At 41.8% G+C, this 16959-nt stretch overlaps 1 protein-coding gene across 2 annotated transcripts; it reads right to left on the reverse strand.

The window, feature by feature from the left end:
* Positions 1-1483: 1483 nt before the first annotated feature.
* Positions 1484-14772, reverse strand: AKIRIN1 (akirin 1). Of its 2 annotated transcripts, none has more exons than XM_036119016.2 (5): positions 14419-14772; positions 9820-9960; positions 6999-7133; positions 5180-5251; positions 1484-4517 (listed from the first exon to the last, which is right to left on the reverse strand). In XM_036119016.2, exons 1-5 carry the CDS (start codon positions 14636-14638, stop codon positions 4507-4509), a joined length of 579 nt encoding a protein of 192 aa, XP_035974909.1. In that variant the 5' UTR covers positions 14639-14772; the 3' UTR covers positions 1484-4506. The 2 variants fall into 2 exon arrangements, with proteins under 2 accessions (XP_035974909.1, XP_035974907.1); XM_036119014.2 differs by lacking the exon at positions 14419-14772 and adding an exon at positions 14028-14372.
* Positions 14773-16959: the final 2187 nt, after the last annotated feature.

Genomic DNA, 16959 nt, shown 5'->3' on the forward strand with positions numbered 1-16959 from the left:
TTCACACAGACTTGAGACCTGGTTGTGTGGCATCTGGAAGATCTAGGGAACCTCCAGCCTTCAATCTGAATTAAGGTTTAGTAATATCCCCAGCACAGGCAACCAAAATCCTTCTAGAGGTAGATGCTTCATCCTTGTCCTGTTTATTCCTACAATTGTTCAAATATAGTATCCGGCTCACAGATAACCTGGCACATGAGACAAGACACTATAAGCAACAATCAGTGAAAACAAGAGACCCGTGAAGACTTTAGTTGCTTAAATTTTAAACAAATTTAGGTAATCTTCACAATGAAGTGCTAATTATTTGAAAGTATCATTTGGGGTTAAGTAGCTGGACATTTTTCCCTAGGTAAACTTGCTTCTTTCTTCCTGAAAGTATCAGCATTATTCAAGGGCCAGTTTAACTGTAGCTGTGGACTATAGGACTCTCTGAAGCCATTTTTAAGGAAATAACCACCCAGGCAAGCAGTCAAGTCACTGTTCCTTAAGAACAATACTTAACAAACGATCTGATAAACATAAAATCCTTACACCCACTTTTGTATATAAAATTTCAAAATTAAATATGTCAAAAATAAGTCATTCTAATGACCCACCCCCCAATAGCATGTTCCCTGTCCCCATCCTTTTTTTTTTTTTTTAAATTTTATTTATTTGACAGAGACAGCAAGAGAGGGAACACAAGCAGGGCGAGTGGGGGAGGGAGAAGCAGGCTTCCCACAGAGCAGGGAGCCCGATGCGGGGCTCGATCCCAGGACCCTGGGATCATGACCTGAGCCGAAGGCAGACACCTAACGACTGAGCCACCCAAGCGCCCCCGTCCCATCCTTGAGAATCATTGCTCTGAAAACTTCATTGGCTTTTTCTGTAAGATATTCACTTTGACAGTCGGTTTTCATTTGTTTTTTGTTTTTTTTTTTTGTTTTTGTTTTTAATATTTTATTTATTTATTTGAGAGAGAATGAGACAGAGAGAGCATGAAAGGGTCAGAGGGAGAAGCAGACTCCCTGCCGAGCAGGGAGCCCGATGTGGGACTCGATCCCGGGACTCCAGGATCATGACCCGAGCCGAAGGCAGTCGCTTAACCAACTGAGCCACCCAGGCGCCCAACAGTCGGTTTTCATTTGTAAGCACAGGATGTTTTTTTATCATGACACCCCTGAGGTGTAACTCCCCTAGAAACAAATTAAGGTTCTTGTCCACCAATCCATGATGCACCGAGTTTGCCTGGTCTGTGAGCTTTTCAAATGTGTATCAGTGCTACAGTGCCAAGGCCCACAAACTTTTGTGTGAGGGGCCAGAGTATTTTCAACTCCGTGGCCCATACTACCTGTTTCTGGAGTTGCCAACTGTGAAAGCAGCCACAGACGCAAACAAATAGGTGTGGCAGTGTTTCTATATAACTTTATTTACAAAACCAGGCCTTAGTTTGCTGACCCCTGCTATAGTAACAAAATACAGATTCACTGAAAGGCATTACTGAATTCATTGGTCATTTATCTTTTATTGTTTTCTTAGTCAAACACTTAAAGTACAAATTCTAATTAGAGAACGTGAGATTTTGATGTTAACAAAGGGCTATTCATACTGGAAAGTTGAGGATTGCTGCTGCAGAAAGGAACGTTTTGGTCTTCAGATCTAATGAAGACCACTGTAAAGAAACCTGCTATAGAACAGTGTCAAATGCGTATTTTATGTCTCAGGCTGTGCTACTTTCTTTACATGGGCTATTTAACTTAATCTCGCATTTGAAAACAAAACCCAGTGATGTACATACAATTAACCCTCATTTTACAGACAAGAAAACTATGGCTCACAAATTTCAGTAGCTTGGCAAGGCTCACGCAGCAAACTAAACTCTAGGGCTACATGCATCCAAAGGCCATTCCTTTACTACACAGCCAACCCATCCTCCCTGGCAGGCAGAGAAGATTCACCATGTGTGACAGGCTGGCCCAAATTCTTGTATTCCCTGATGTTCTTCTCCTTGGGGAGCTCTTAACAATTATCTGCCTCAGGAACTTTGATCTCCCCTGTACTCCTCTGACCTAAGCATGAATACCTACTCCTTTCATTCCCCTTAAGCTTAAGATTTTACCAAAAGAGGGTAACTATTATTAAAACAAAAAACTATAACCAGGGTGGTAGATATGGCTGTTCTGAGACCACAGGTCCTGGCCTATCCTTACAGGTTTCTGTAGGTTGACTTCCTCCCTGGGCTCTGACCTACCTCCATGGGACAAAGACACTTCCCTACCTGGGAATGCTCTTAAGTTCAAGCTCTAGAAATCAAGTCTAAGGAAAAACTCCTTTTGTTAGTCTAAGGCCTACATTATAGGTCCCCATTTTCTGTCCTAGGAACTGTCTCTTCTCCGGATAAAACACCAGACAAACATGTCTAGTCCCTTTTGAGGAGATTCCAAAACCCAGCCATGGTGGTATATGTGGTCTTACTTATCCTATGGCCCCAAAGGGCAACCATATCGTAACAGCCTAACAACACTGGGAGCAGTAAGAGAGTGTCTATCATTTCCCTTTATAGAAACCTACTCTACCTCCCAGCCAGAAACCATATAGTAGGAACGGGGCTGACATTTGCCCCACATCACACTGATTCTGTAACAAGACATCAGTGCAGCAGCGTCCCCATTCCTGATCCATCCTTCAGGACTTCTGATGGCCCCCTTAGCTGCCCTTCCTTTGTTTTGGTGTGACTATCCCACTGTAAGGCCACTCCCATGACAGCTACGGTTAGCTCCTCTTCCAGGAACAAGTGACTACCCTGGAAAAGGAAGAGATGAAACAAACTGCCCTTCAAATATTAAGTAAAATAATTCTTTAATTATTTAAAGATCACTGGTGGGCTTTTTAAAAAAGTCTATAAATCTTAAATGTAATGTTTTACTGGGGAAATCGTTATAGCAGCCTCACATAAATTATTTGAATTAATAAACATTATCACAGTATTAAGAAGGCAAGGTAAACAAATAGCTTAAGTATTTTATTTGTTTGCAACTAAGCTTGTTAACACTATATAATGAAAATGTACAAAGAATAATGTTGCAGTTTTTGGTTAGATTTAAGTCAAAGACATTCATTAATAAGGAATCTTCGAATATGAATATTCCAGAATTTCTCTAAGCCATCTGATCAGAACACCTGTCTCTGAATATTACCTTACTTTGGAAGGTACCGGCATACACTTGAATTAAACTCAGAATTTTTCAAAATAAGCCCTAATTAATAAAACTATTCTATATTCAAACTAAAACAATTTTAATAGAACTTTCCTTTCCAGAAACAATAATAAAGGAAACAAGGCATTTTGTAAAATGTGGTCCTGAACAAGTCACAGTAAAAAATAAATGTATACTTAACTTCCACCTCCTCAAAACAGAGGCTACTTTCTGTTCCACAGCCTTGGAAACAAGGTGAAGAACAGTCTGTAAGCAACTTTGGGCAGGGGGTTGCCGAAACAAAGCTCAAGCAGTTGAACATGGTCACTTCTTAAAAAGAATTTGGGGGAGCCTGACCACAAGGATCCAAATTCTGTTTTTAATAACCGATACAAAGGCAAAGTGGCTCCTCCAAAGTAGCAGTGCCACCAGGGGCTGGCCCAGCTCCACGCTCACCTGTGTTGTGCTCCCAAGCAAACCCTGACGCTCCCGCTCCAGGGAGACTTTTTCTTTTTAGAGGTTCAGTGTCCAGGGAGCTCTCTGTGTGAATGAGGTGAGCACAGACTCCACATGGGTATTTTAAGGCTTGGAGTCAAAGTATTTTTCAACACGGCTAGGCAGAGTCCATGTGTCAAACGGCCCGTCTCCAGTTTGTCCTAATCCCTCACCACGCATTTGTAGACCTAGGACCACAGACCTTTGCTATGTCATCATAATCACACCTAATGTCCATCCTAACTTATGATTCATATTCTGTGCCTGGAAACAGTCCCTGTATTTAACAATAATACCTACAACATAAAACAAACCACCATTACAACTTATATGGTTACAAAACATTAATGATCTTCTGTAGACCAAGCAAATGTTTTTAACCATAATTGTCGTGCATCAAATTCACAGCCAGGATCCCCAAGATCAAAAAAATTTGCACAATACAAATAATAACTTAAAATACACACACACACACACACACATATACACGCACTCTCACACACACTTCTTACAGAACTGTGCTTGGGGAAACTCCATTTGTTGAGAGCCACTGAGGGCATATTTTGCTAAACTGCTGCTCCAGGTATTTTTGTTTGGAAAATCTATCACAGTAGGGCACAGCTGTTTATTGGATGAGCAGAAAAGAAAGATATGCTTGTGGCAACCAGAAAGTTTTAAGGTCTTTCAAGTTGTATAAAATGGACCTGCAGAAACGTTTAAGTGTTCTCAGGATGCAAAGTTGGAGCTGAAATGTGATATCAAACCAGTTGCAAAAAGTGTACAGCAGCCATCTCTTGAGGTCAAACCTGGTACCCAGATATGCAAGAAAGCTTCAGGACACATCTATAAATTAGGGGGGGAAAAAAAGAGTTTAAGAATAATAAAAATATAGTGTCGTGCTTTTTAAAAATATTAACCAATGGGAAATGTGATAAACAACATGGAGAATGTAAGTCAACACTTAAAATGTCCTAAGTTTTCCCAGAATTTAAGACACCTGACTCAGCTTCAGTTTAGATATACAGCTATTTATTATTACTTTATGTTTTGAGTAACTAGTAGTTCCAAGATGTCCAGAATTAAGAAATTGTGACCACACACTTGATAAGCTAGCTGAAGGAATTAACTTTCATAAATTACAATTGAACCTACCTTTCTGGAGGAAAAGCCAGGTAACAAACAAATTGGTACTGCAGTCAGACTACCTAGGTTTCAGTCCTGGATGAACTACTATCTTTATGAGCTTGGACAAATTATTTAACCTCTTTAAGTGCCATCCTTACCTGTAAAATGGGGCTTAACAACAGTTCCTCCCTCATAGGGTTACTGTAGATTAAATAACTTCATGAGGATTTAATGGGCTTAGCACAATGCTGGACATGCTTTTTTTTTTTAATGTTAGCTATTATTTTACTTCACTTTTGCTCTCAGGAGACAAGGTATTCAGTGTCAACATCTTGCTCCTGGAAGTTGGAAAATTCAAAGAAAAACTTGACAATACTTACAGCTTGTTGGCCTTGTCCCATATCGTCGCATAATCTGATCATGTGTGAATTTCACAAAAGATTCATATTGTTCTGTAAGGGGAAAAGACAGTATATACTATCCCCAGAACTCTCCCTCAAGTTTTTCAAGAATCAAGTGTCAGGATCACATCTAGCTTCCCAGTTTAAATTATCCACTCTCAGACCCTCCTTTTATTTTATTTTATTTTTTTTTTTTTAAAGATTTTATGTATTTATTTGACAGAGACACAGCGAGAGAGGGATCACAAGCAGGGGGAGAGGGAGAGGGAGAAGCAGGCTTCCCGCCGAGCAGGGAGCCCGATGCGGGGCTCGATCCCAGGACCCTGGAACCATGACCTGAGCCGAAGGCAGACGCTTAACGACTGAGCCACCCAGGCGCCCCTCAGACCCTCCTTTTAATAGCCGCTCTGGGATCTGTTACTTACTTTTAGATCCCAGAGCCAAATCCCTGGCTCCTAGATTTGGTCACTGATCATCTATAATATCACATTTTCCTAATCTTGCCCCTGCTGTAACTCCATCCCCTACTAAAGGCTTCTCAAGACAGACAGACTGGCTCAGTACTACAAATCAAATTTTAGGAACTCTGTAAGACATGAAGCTTGAATCTCTTTTCTGCATTCTATCCTTGCTATAAATCTCAACAGACACGTTGAATGAAAGAAGTGGGATGGGTAGAAAGCGGAGAAAATTTCCTACTACCTAACTGTAAACAGTCCCGCAGAACTACCTTCTAAAGAGAAACTTGGTAAAAAAGAAGGTAGTCCAACATCCATGAACAGAGAAGTGACTTAGAGCCAACTGAACAATTTTGGGGATGGAGGTAGGAGAGGGGAAATGATATACTGGAGCTTCTTGTCTTAATACACATTATTAGTATATTAAAGGATCAAAGAAGTTTGACTATAAAGAAACCCATTTAACTGTTGTTAAACCAACAGTTCTCATTTAAAGCAGACTTTCTGGGCGCCTGGGTGGCTCAGTTGGTTAAGCGACTGCCTTCGGCTCAGGTCATGATCCTGGAGTCCCTGGATCGAGTCCCGCATCGGGCTCCCTGCTCGGCAGGGAGCCTGCTTCTCCCTCTGACCCTCCCCCCTCTCATGTGCTCTCTCTCTCTCATTCTCTCTGTCTCAAATAAATAAAATAAAATCTTTAAAAAAAAAAAAAAAAAAAAAAAAAAAGCAGACTTTCTAACATTCTGAGGAACCATGTGGTGTGGGTCACCAGATTAGGAAATAATACTGTTACAGGAAGAAGTTGTTGTCTAAAACCTCTCTCATCCCAACATTGTCCCCTTTCACTAAATGGGTACTACTTTCTATTCCTGATTCAGATCTCTTCCTTTCATAAAAGGCTCTACTTGTTGACATCACTGTCAACTCCCTTTGTTCAAACCTGAGCTGTGCTTTCCAAACTAACGTACATCCAAATTACAGAATGCCAGATTTCCCACATCCACAAAGTGACTGCTACCAGGAAGTCTGATCGTGTCGACTATACTCCACTCCCAACCACCAGTTGGGAGGTTAGCCCAAATAAACTACTCACTGCCTTTATTCATATGGAAAAATGTCAAAAGAAAAGCTTGGCTTATCTTGTTTCAAAAATGTAAATGAAAAGTCATTCCCATATAACGTATAAATGTATAATGTTTAGAATCACCAGAGAGTAACTTACTATTCACAACTCATTAAACTTTCTTACATGAAGTCCTACTCTTTTTCTAAGTTACCATTTGACTGAACCTTATTATTTACCGAACCCTATTAACAATGGCACAGCCACTGCCTCAGCCTACCTGCTAGTTTGGTATTGAGGATTTGCTCATACTCCTCCCGAATTTTATCTTCATAGTCTTTTAAGAGACGCTCACATATTATTCCAACTTGTCGGAGGGTAAAGGTGGGCTGGTCCTTCTTCATCCAGGAGGAACCTGGCCAAAAGACAAATCCAGTGTTGTTCTGTTTTTTTAAAGATTTTATGTAATCTCTACACCCAACGTGGGGCTCAAACTCACAGCCCCGAGATTGAGAGTCACATGTTTCTACCTAATTAGCCAGCCAGGCACCCCAAGACAAATCCAGTTTAAATAATACATTATAGTTCTAAGGTTCAGAATTAATAACTTTATGTAAGCACTCCTAGGATACAAAAACTGTTCAGAAAAATAGTATCCTTCACAACTCTACACGGAATATTTCACAAAATCTGTGCTTCTGCCATTAGTTTTACAGTCAGCCCAAAGGTAAACTGAAAAGTAGGAGGAACAATGTGTATCCAGGTGTGCTAGCTGATCTGCATACAGAAAAACAGTTCTGATGCCATAACAATGTGAGCCCATACTCAATGCTCATTTGGTAAAGAACAAGAACAAAAAGTAAGTTGATATAAAGCCCCTAGTCTGGATTAGAGAAAGTAGATTCACAGAGCTACTCAAATCCTTGGTGATTATCTAGACCTATGTTTAACTGAGGTGCATCATAATTATCTGTAGAATTCACAGAACATGATACACACTCTGATTTAATTCTAGGTTAGGGCCTGGCCATCTTTTAACTTCCACAAGTGGTTCTGATAAGAAATGGTTAGAAGTCTGATGCTTAGGAGACCAAGTAACTTGCCCTATATAACAAACTGTTAGCAAAGTCACTATGAATGAAGAAGACAATTAGGCACTACATATCTCATCCTTGATCCCTTCCAAATCTAGGAAAAGAGTGAAATGTTCGTAAGATAGTAGTTAGAAACCAAAATATTCACAGCAATGCCAGAAAATATGGAATTCGGCTTCCTGATCATGAGAAATGAAGCAGCAGCTCCTTTGGTAGCCCAGTTCTGAGTTGTTCCTCAAAGCTCAGCCTAGATTCCATTTCTTCAGCCCAATTAATCTGTAAACCATTTAGCACTCTGAAAGAAGTCATTTTTAACTTAAACCAAAATTTCTTCTTTACAAATGAAACCTAACCAAAAGTTCTACCCAGTCATCACTGTATTATTTCTCTGCACCCATAACATATTCCATTACTTCAAAATTCTAATACTAAAATCTCAGAAGAATATTAAGGAGAGACTTGCTAACTATTACCACTGAAAGGTCTATCACTCATGAACACGCAAGAACAACTAAAAAGGTGCTATTCTAGAGCCAGGACCTTTGGGTCATAAGAAAAATTTTTTAAATTATTTGAGGTAAGGGGCGCCTGGGTGGCTCAGACAGTTGGGCATCTGCCTTCAGCTTGGGTCATGGTCTTGGGGTCAGGCCCCACATCCAGCTCCCTGCTCAGTGGGGAGTCTGCTTCTCCCTCTCCCTCCACCTCCCCCACCCCCGCCAGCTTATACTCTCACTCACTCTCTCAATAAATACTTTTTTTTTTTTTTTTTAGATTTTTATTTATTTATCTGTCAGAGAGAGAGCACAAGCAGGGGGAGCGGCAGGCAGAGGGAGAGAAGCAAACTCCCTGCTGAGCGGGGAGCCCGATGTGGGGCTCGATCCCAGGACCCTGGGACCATGACCTGAGCTGAAGGCAAATGCTTAACCGACTGAGGCACCCAGGCGCCCCTCAATAAATAAAATCTTTAAAAAAAAATTACTTGAGGTGAAATTCACATAAAACGAATCATTTTAAGATGAACAATTCAGTGTCATTTAGTATACCCACAATTTTGTACAACCACTTTTATCTAATTTCAAAGTATTTCCATCACTCCAAAGTAACACCCCTTACTATTAAGCTGTTTCTCCCCATTCCCTTCTATCCTAGCTCCTGGCCAACACAATCTGTGTTCTGTAAGGAGACAATTTTTAATCAAGGTAATTTTTAACTCTCAGAACTACTAAAAAGTAGAATAGTTTGTAAGAAAATAAACTCCTTTACGGTTAAAGGACAGAGTTCACCACCAATGGAGATGTTTACACACCGGCCTCTTGACTATTTGCAGGGATATGGCAGGCAAGACTGGTGGCTGAACTATGTGACCATGAAGATTGTCTCCAACCCTGAGATTCTATTTTTGAGCACATCCTCTCTGACCACCTGTCAATGTTACAGAGCACTGCTGTCACACAAATGTGTGCAATGATGGAAATGTCCCATGGTTGTGCTAATACAAGAACTACATGTGGCTACTAAGCACTTGCAATGTGGCTACTGCATCCAAGAAACTAAATGTTAAAATTTCATTAAATTTTAATTAACTTAAACGCCACATGTGGCTAATCTAATGGCTAAGATATTAGACACTGCAGTTACAGAGAGTACTTCTACACTGGGTGGATGGAAGCCAAATCACATCAACCTAAGGTTTTTTCCCAATTTCATGACTCTATGGTTTGAAAAGTATTTACAAGTAGTGATATAATGCATACATTTTACCAATTTTATTACTTTAGATGAAATCAATTCTGGATTAGGAAACCATCATTTTAAGAACCATTTACAAACTCTTTTTTCCATTTCCAAGTTTTTATTTAAATTCCAGTTAGTTAACATACAGTGTAATATTAGTTTCAGGTGTAGAATTTAGTGATTCATCACTTACATACAACACCCAAGGTTCATCACAGTGTACCATTTACAAACTCTTAAATGGTTGGTCTGTCCACACTAATGTTTGCTTACCTGGAGAACTAGGTGCTGTGAGTGCTGAGGAATGAGGCTGACTTTCTGAAGTACAAGCTTCACTCTGATTAAGAACAACTTCTAAATGTCTCCACCTCTGATAACGACTATATTCTTGTTTTATGTTCTGAAAAATTTGTTCTAATAAAAAAAGAAACACATTTGAGCATTCACTTTATTGTGCCATTTCTTCAAACTTCTTGTCCCTTACCTCATGTTATTAATATTAGCAAGAAAAATGTTTATTCTGAATAAAGCACGCCTCATATAACCCCCAAAGTATTCCTTCTTATTGCTATTTCAACAATGCATGGAAGAGCAGCTATTTTAGCATAAGCCCTCCAGACAGTTCCCTTTGCTTGTTTTCCTGTGACAGTGAAGACCACAGTTTGCTTTAGGATTAACTAGTACAACTTACAGCAAAACAAAAAACTCATCTTTCACCTAATAAGGAGCTATTTTTGATCTGTGTTAAGCTGCACAATTTTACAAACTAGTGTACTGGGGTGATTCTCTTACCACCCAAGGCCTTCTAAAAATGAAGCTCTTGTCCCATTTGGGACTCAAGATCTTTGCGGTAGAGGACAGCAGAAACCACAATATGGTCACCTCCTGGACACGGACCATGGAGACACCTGAGATTTATTGCTTGGAACCAATGATCAGGGCTTAGAAAAGAACTTTCTGATCCTACTGAGAGCCAATACTTGATAGGACTCAGATTACTATTCTGAGTCAAAGTAATCATAAACCAAATTTGCTAACGCTATTGAAGGGAGTCCAGGACACACAAATTCACTTTGAAGTACATTCCTAGAGACAACACAGTCTGAAAGGATGTGGTTTTCAAGTTTTTCATTTTTGTGGTAGAATATGTATCTACTTTCCAGATAATAAAGCCTCCTTATCAAAAATAAAACCCAGAACAGATCACCACCCCTCTCACATTATTCTAATGTATACTTTGCTATAATCGTATTTTTTAAATGGGGTTGAGTGTTAATAATGCCATTTTGCTTCTTCCTAGCTGTGTGACTATGACCTTGGAAAATCTTTCAGGATCTTTAGCGTACTTCTTCAATATAAATGTTTACTGCCTACCCAATGAAGTTTTGAAAACAAGTGACAGTACAGCCTAGGAACTAACACAAACTCACAGTATCTCACACATAACTAAATTTGCTAACACTCAGCCTAAACACACAAACAATGTAGGATTAGCAAGGCTTTCCCTTAAAAATGCTATGAAGTTCATATTTTAAGATCCCTGAATTTATGAAGTCTTCGCTTCATCTTTAAAATGTATTATTCACTATGCATATACCTGCCAGATTCAATACAAGGATGCAAGGAACTGCAATGACTTGAAACAAGAAAGGACAAGTATGAGGACAATGCTCATGAGAACAGAAGGTCTTTGATAAACCTCTAACTGCCTCCTGTATGGTGAAGTGAACAAATGGAAAGATACAACTTTTAGGCTGGTTAAAGGACAAGCAAGTCCAAGAATCTAAACATGACATGCACAGTAGAAAAATAAGGAAGTACATGTGATTTTCTCTCCCAAGAAGGCCACTTAAAAAAAAAAAAAAAGCAAATTTCTTTTTAACAGTGGATGATAACTTTAATCTTTGCATCCCATTATTATTTGACATTGTGCTTCTGGGTTATATCAGACTAAGCCTATCCTCCAAATTCTACAATGGTTCCTAGCTGTTCCAGACCAAAATTCAAACTTTTTTTTCTTCCAAAATTCAAACTCTTCGGAGCGCCTGGATGGCTCAGTGGCTCAGTCAGTTAAGTGTCTGCCTTCTGCTCAGGCCATGATCCCAGGGTCCTGGAACTGAGCCCTGCATCGGGCTCCATGCTCAGCAGGGAGTCTGCTTCTCCCTTTCCCTCTGCCTCTCCTCTCTCCTCGGCTTGTGCTCTCTCAAATAAAGAAATAAAATCTTAAAAAAAAATTTAAACTCTTCAACATGGCATTCCATGTCTTCCAAGACTTGGCCCCAAATTGTTTCCAGTTCCATCTCCCATTATAGCCCATTATATATAGTTACATTACATTATCCTTTCCTTAATTTGTGCATTTTCAGGGCTTTGCTCAAGCAGTTTTCCTTTGCTTGAAATGTGGCTATCTTTCTTCCTTCACCGTCATTCAAGACCTAGCTAAAATGCTACCTCAATCTGGATGTTACTCACCAAGCCACAAGTCATGATCAATTAATCGCTTTGCACCTGGACTCACTCCATGTTTACAAACATCTCCCTCAGGTCAGCAACACCCTCCTATGCCTGGTATCAACTTAGCTCTTTTAAGCAATAAAAGGCTTAATTTTATATGCCTTTTCCATAAAAAGTGCTATGACACATATCTTTTTTATAAAGTGAAGTAAAAACATAGTTTCTTGACCATTTCTGAGAGAACTTCATAACCTTTGAGGTAACAATTATGATGTTATAAGAAATCACTGATTTTTAAATTCACTTTTCTATTAGTTAGCTTTATTCTTTCTATTTGTAAAGCAACTAACATTTCCTCCCCCATTCCTCCTTTTTAATCCAGAAGACATTGCTTTCACTTAAGCCAAAGCATCATATAATCATTCATACTTTATGTTTCTTTCTTGACAGAACCATATTCCAATAAGCATTAAGGAGTTTAACTGATCAATCTTTACAAATGAATATTTTAAATAAAATATTTTAATATAAATGACCAAGAAGGTAGTTTGCATGATCTATGCGAAAATTAAAATTTAAAATAGGGACTCCCATTACTGCACTCTGCAATACTGAGGCTTCCAAATACATTCAACAATTATTTATCAAACATTTGCTGTAATGTGAACTATAACAAAATTAGTCTACAGGATATTGTTGGAAGAAATAAAACATATGCATAAAATCAATCAAGATAGACAGGGCAAGTATTAATTCTATTTTGCAGAAGAGAGATCCAGAAAGATTATATGACTATCCTTGGTATCTGTAGGAACAGAAGAAAAGATATCACTTCAAGTGGGCATTTTGTCCCGTTTTTCTTTTCTTTTTTTTCTAAATAAGCTCCATGCTCAGCATGGAGCTCAACATGGGGCTTGAACTCAGGACCCTGGGATCAAGACCCTGATGCTTAACTGACTGGGCCATCCAGGCGCCCCTGTCCCCTGCTTTTGAAGGGCTCTTTACAAAAAAGTTTTGCAAACATTATCTCATTCAGTACATAAGGCTCTGCAACATTAAGTGGTCAGGGAATTTGAAGTAGAACAGAGTTCCTTATGGGGCAGGGTTAGTCAGGTAATGGATAGGAGACTTGCAAAAATGACTGTATTTGGATTAGCAAATACAAGGCGAAAATATCACGATGGAAGGCAAGGATAACAGGCACACCCAGGTGGGTCTGGAGAAAGAGCAGCAAAAGCACAGTCTGGGGGAAAAAATGTGTAAAAGACTAAGGAAGACATATGGTTATAGCTGATAAGTCCTCTGAATGCCAGAATAAAGAAGAGGTGAACATGAGAAAGAGTGGGAGAGCATGGCTGGCAACTGCAGGAATCTCTGTGCGAGAGTATGAGGGCCTGAAATCTGCATTATGGATATGCAGAGGAAAGAGGAAATAAAGCCCAAAGGCACTGGTAACTGAAAAGGGATGAGGAAAAGAATTTTAAGGCAGTCCTAAGGTTTCACTTACGCTTGAGGAATAGAAAAACACAAAGAAATAACTCGCCGAAGTCCAGTTTTGAGGACCCTCCCCCATTTCCAGGAGCCCTTTAAAACTGCTACATATTAATTGTGATGCACTTTCCCCTCTATTCCTGCACAATGGTTGGCGGGGGGGGGGGGGGGGGTTGTCCTAACTTTACAGTCACACTAGCTCTCCCCTTTCCTTGACCAGTGTGTAATCCTTACTGAAAGAATCTCTGTTATGGATAGATGAACTCCTGCTTCCGGAACCTCTGTATGTTTAAGGATTCTCAAATAAATTTTAGCTAACGACCTACCAATTTCAAGCTATATATGGTACAAGACAATAGCCATACAATAAAAGAACATGGCCAGTCCCTTGGAAATAGGTTGAAATCGGATTCTATGACTTCTGCGACGGCCTCTGGTCCCTAAAGACTTCTGGAAATCAGGTCTCCCTCCAAGCTACAGTACAGTGAACAGCACGCACTCAGGCCCCTTCCCAGGAACCCGCCCCCAACCCCCACCTTCAAGGCCGGGTTCGTGAGTAGAATCCCATTTTCCATGGCCCACTGGATCTGCTGGGCGGCTCTGTGCAGGCCCGGGCAGCGGAGGCAGGAGGGGCTTCGCGCACGGGAAGGGCCCCGAGCGACCAGGGATATTCTCATCTTCCTCTTGCTGCCCACCCCTCCAGTCTCTCCAGCTCCAGGAAAACCGAAAACGGACACTGGGGCCCCACCATCCCTCCCGGATATCTCCCATCCCCGGAAGCGACAAGGCCCAGCGGCACCCCAGTTCCCGTTTCTCAGGGCAAAGAAGGGGTCTGTGGGTGAAATAGCCTAGCGCCCAGAGCCGCCCCACCCCCACCCCCCAAAATGCCTGGGCCTGGCTTCCTGCCAGGCCCGCAGCATAGGTTACCCGGTGTTGGAAGGCGCCGCTCGCTGCCGGGCGGGGCGGGCTGCTGCAGAGTCGGCGGTGGGGTCTGCGTCTGGAGAAGTGGCGGCGGCTCGGCGTCCGGGGGCCTGAGGCCCGGAGTGGGGCCGGGCAGAGGGGCGCAGCGCCGCCGCTTCGGGGAACCAGGGCTCAGCAGCGCCGCCTCGAACTCCATGGGCCGCTTCAACGTCGCCCCGCACGCCATGCCGCCGAGGGGCCAGGGACCAGGAGCGGACACGAAGGTAACTGCGGCCCAACCTCCGGCTCCTCAGCGGAGCTCGCAAGCCTAGCCGGCTCCAATGGCGCCTCCAGCACCCGGCAGCGGCTCTGGCCCCGCCTCCTGTGACGTCACGGGCCCTGGCCACCGCCAGGCAGAGGGGGAGAAGCCGGAAGAGGGCGGCTCTGGGAGGCCGGTCAGCCACGTTCCGGTCCGCGGCGCCCCCCGCTGAGGAAATGGAACAGTCTGGGCGGAGAGCTTGGTCTCCAGGCAACCTCGGGAAGGCCCCCACCCCCGCCTCCGCCCCTCCCGGGGTCCCATCATCCCCCACCCCCCACCCCGCGTCCCCCCAGTTCCTCGAGCCTTCGCGCCGGGGTGGCCCCTTAGGTTTTCGCACCTGCGCGGCAGTGGCGTGGGGGAGGGGTGAGCTCAGAGAGGCCGGTTGAGAGGGCGCGGGGGTCGGGTGTCTCTGGGTCCGGTAAACCTCCTATCTAGGCCGCTCTAGTCCCCGTAGTGGAAGAGAAGGGCATTCTAAAAGGTCTTCAAGGGCATTCCCGAGTCCAGGGAAGTCTTCACTTAAGCATAACCTAAGATCTGAGTATGGGCTTTAGGAAGTCCACCAACACCATGAAATTGTGTGCAAAATTGTGTGTATGTATCTTGGGAAATATGACCCATATCTTCAGCAGCTCATCAAAGGGGTCTGCTACTCACAATAGTTAAAAACAAAACCCACTGGCTTAAATCACCCTGGAATGGTGTCAGAGTGTTAAGGACTTAAGCAGGTAACCGATTTGCCAGTCTCCGCCTCTGACCTGGCAGCTCAGTGCTTCCTCGGGTCTATGAGAATTCTTTACAGCAGGGACAGATGTAAAATGCCTTTGATAAATTCTGGAAAGATACATAGATAACAGGAGGGTTCCACTTTCAGAAACTGTATGTGCTTATGTATTACTGAGAAACAGGTCAAATGCTTTCAAACTGACCACCAAAGAATCTGTGATCCAAAAAAGGTTAAAACCTTTCTATAACTATTCATATATGTTGAATAATGGCCATTCCTCCTGGGATCTGTCTGCTTCAACATAGCTCTGGGGGTTTCCAGACAGTGCAAGTTTCAGATACTCTTCTCTAATAGGCCATATCCCAGATCAGCGTGCCCCAATAGTTGAGTTGGAAAATATGGTCATACTACCTCAGTCCCATTCCTTGTCCCTTTTCTGTTGCTTTTCTCCGGATCTTCCCTAGTTTCTCCAGATTTTATAAAGATCAGATCACAGGTCAAGTTTTTTTTATCTTTTTTTTTTTTTAAAGATTTCATTTCTTTATTTGAGATACAGAGAGAGAAAGGGAGAGAGAGAGAGAGAACACACAAGAGGCAGAGGGAGAGGGACAAGCTGTCTCCCCATTGAACAGGGAGACCGACATGGGGCTGGATCCCAGGACCCCAGGACCACCACCCCAGCTGAAGGCAGCTGCTTAACCGACTGAGCCACCCAGGCACCCCTGTATTTATCTTTGACAAATAACAGAAATAATTCTAAGATGACTAAACATACCGATGTCAAATTTATTTTATCCCATCTCTTTTTCATTAGGACATAAGTAAGGTTTACAATAGGCTAGAAAGCTAGAAATAGAATATGAGGGCCAAACTAAAAAGATATCACAATTATCCTAAAGTTAAATATGTCTGTGACTGAATTTGAAACAGTTCTGAGCTTCCTGGTTGCCAGGGCAAAAATTAAAACTATATGGCATCCTTTTTTTAAAAAAAGATTTTATTTATTTGACAGAAAGAGAACACAAGTAGGCAGAGCAGCAGGCAGAGGTAGAGGGAGAAGCAGGCTCCCTGCTGAGCAGAGAGCCCCACACGGGACTCGATCCCAGAACCCCGGGGTTAACGACCTGAGCCAAAGGCAGACACCCAAGTGACCCAGCCACCCAGGTGCCTGGCATCTTTTTTTTTTTTTTTTAATAGTAGATGGTATCTAAAAGGAATTAGTGCATCAGAGAAGACAGACCATACATTTTTTTCCATAGCTAAAAATGCTAATTCTAAAGGTAGTTGCTCATGTGACTTTATTAGGAACCAGTGAATGATACAACAAAGCAATCAAAAAGATTTGAACAACAAATGCAAAAGCTAAATTCATATAGATATTTCTTGTTATGCTCAATAAAAGCCAAAGACATAAAAGCAACCTAGTGATGACTATTTTTTAAGGGGCTTGTCTAATGTGTAAATTGTTTTCTGTGGTCTAAAGTGGTCCAAAGTTAGAACTTAGAATGTTTGAAAAGTGTGTCCC

The sequence above is a fragment of the Halichoerus grypus genome, chromosome 5 (assembly GCF_964656455.1).
Source record: "Halichoerus grypus chromosome 5, mHalGry1.hap1.1, whole genome shotgun sequence".
NCBI lineage: Eukaryota > Metazoa > Chordata > Mammalia > Carnivora > Phocidae > Halichoerus > Halichoerus grypus.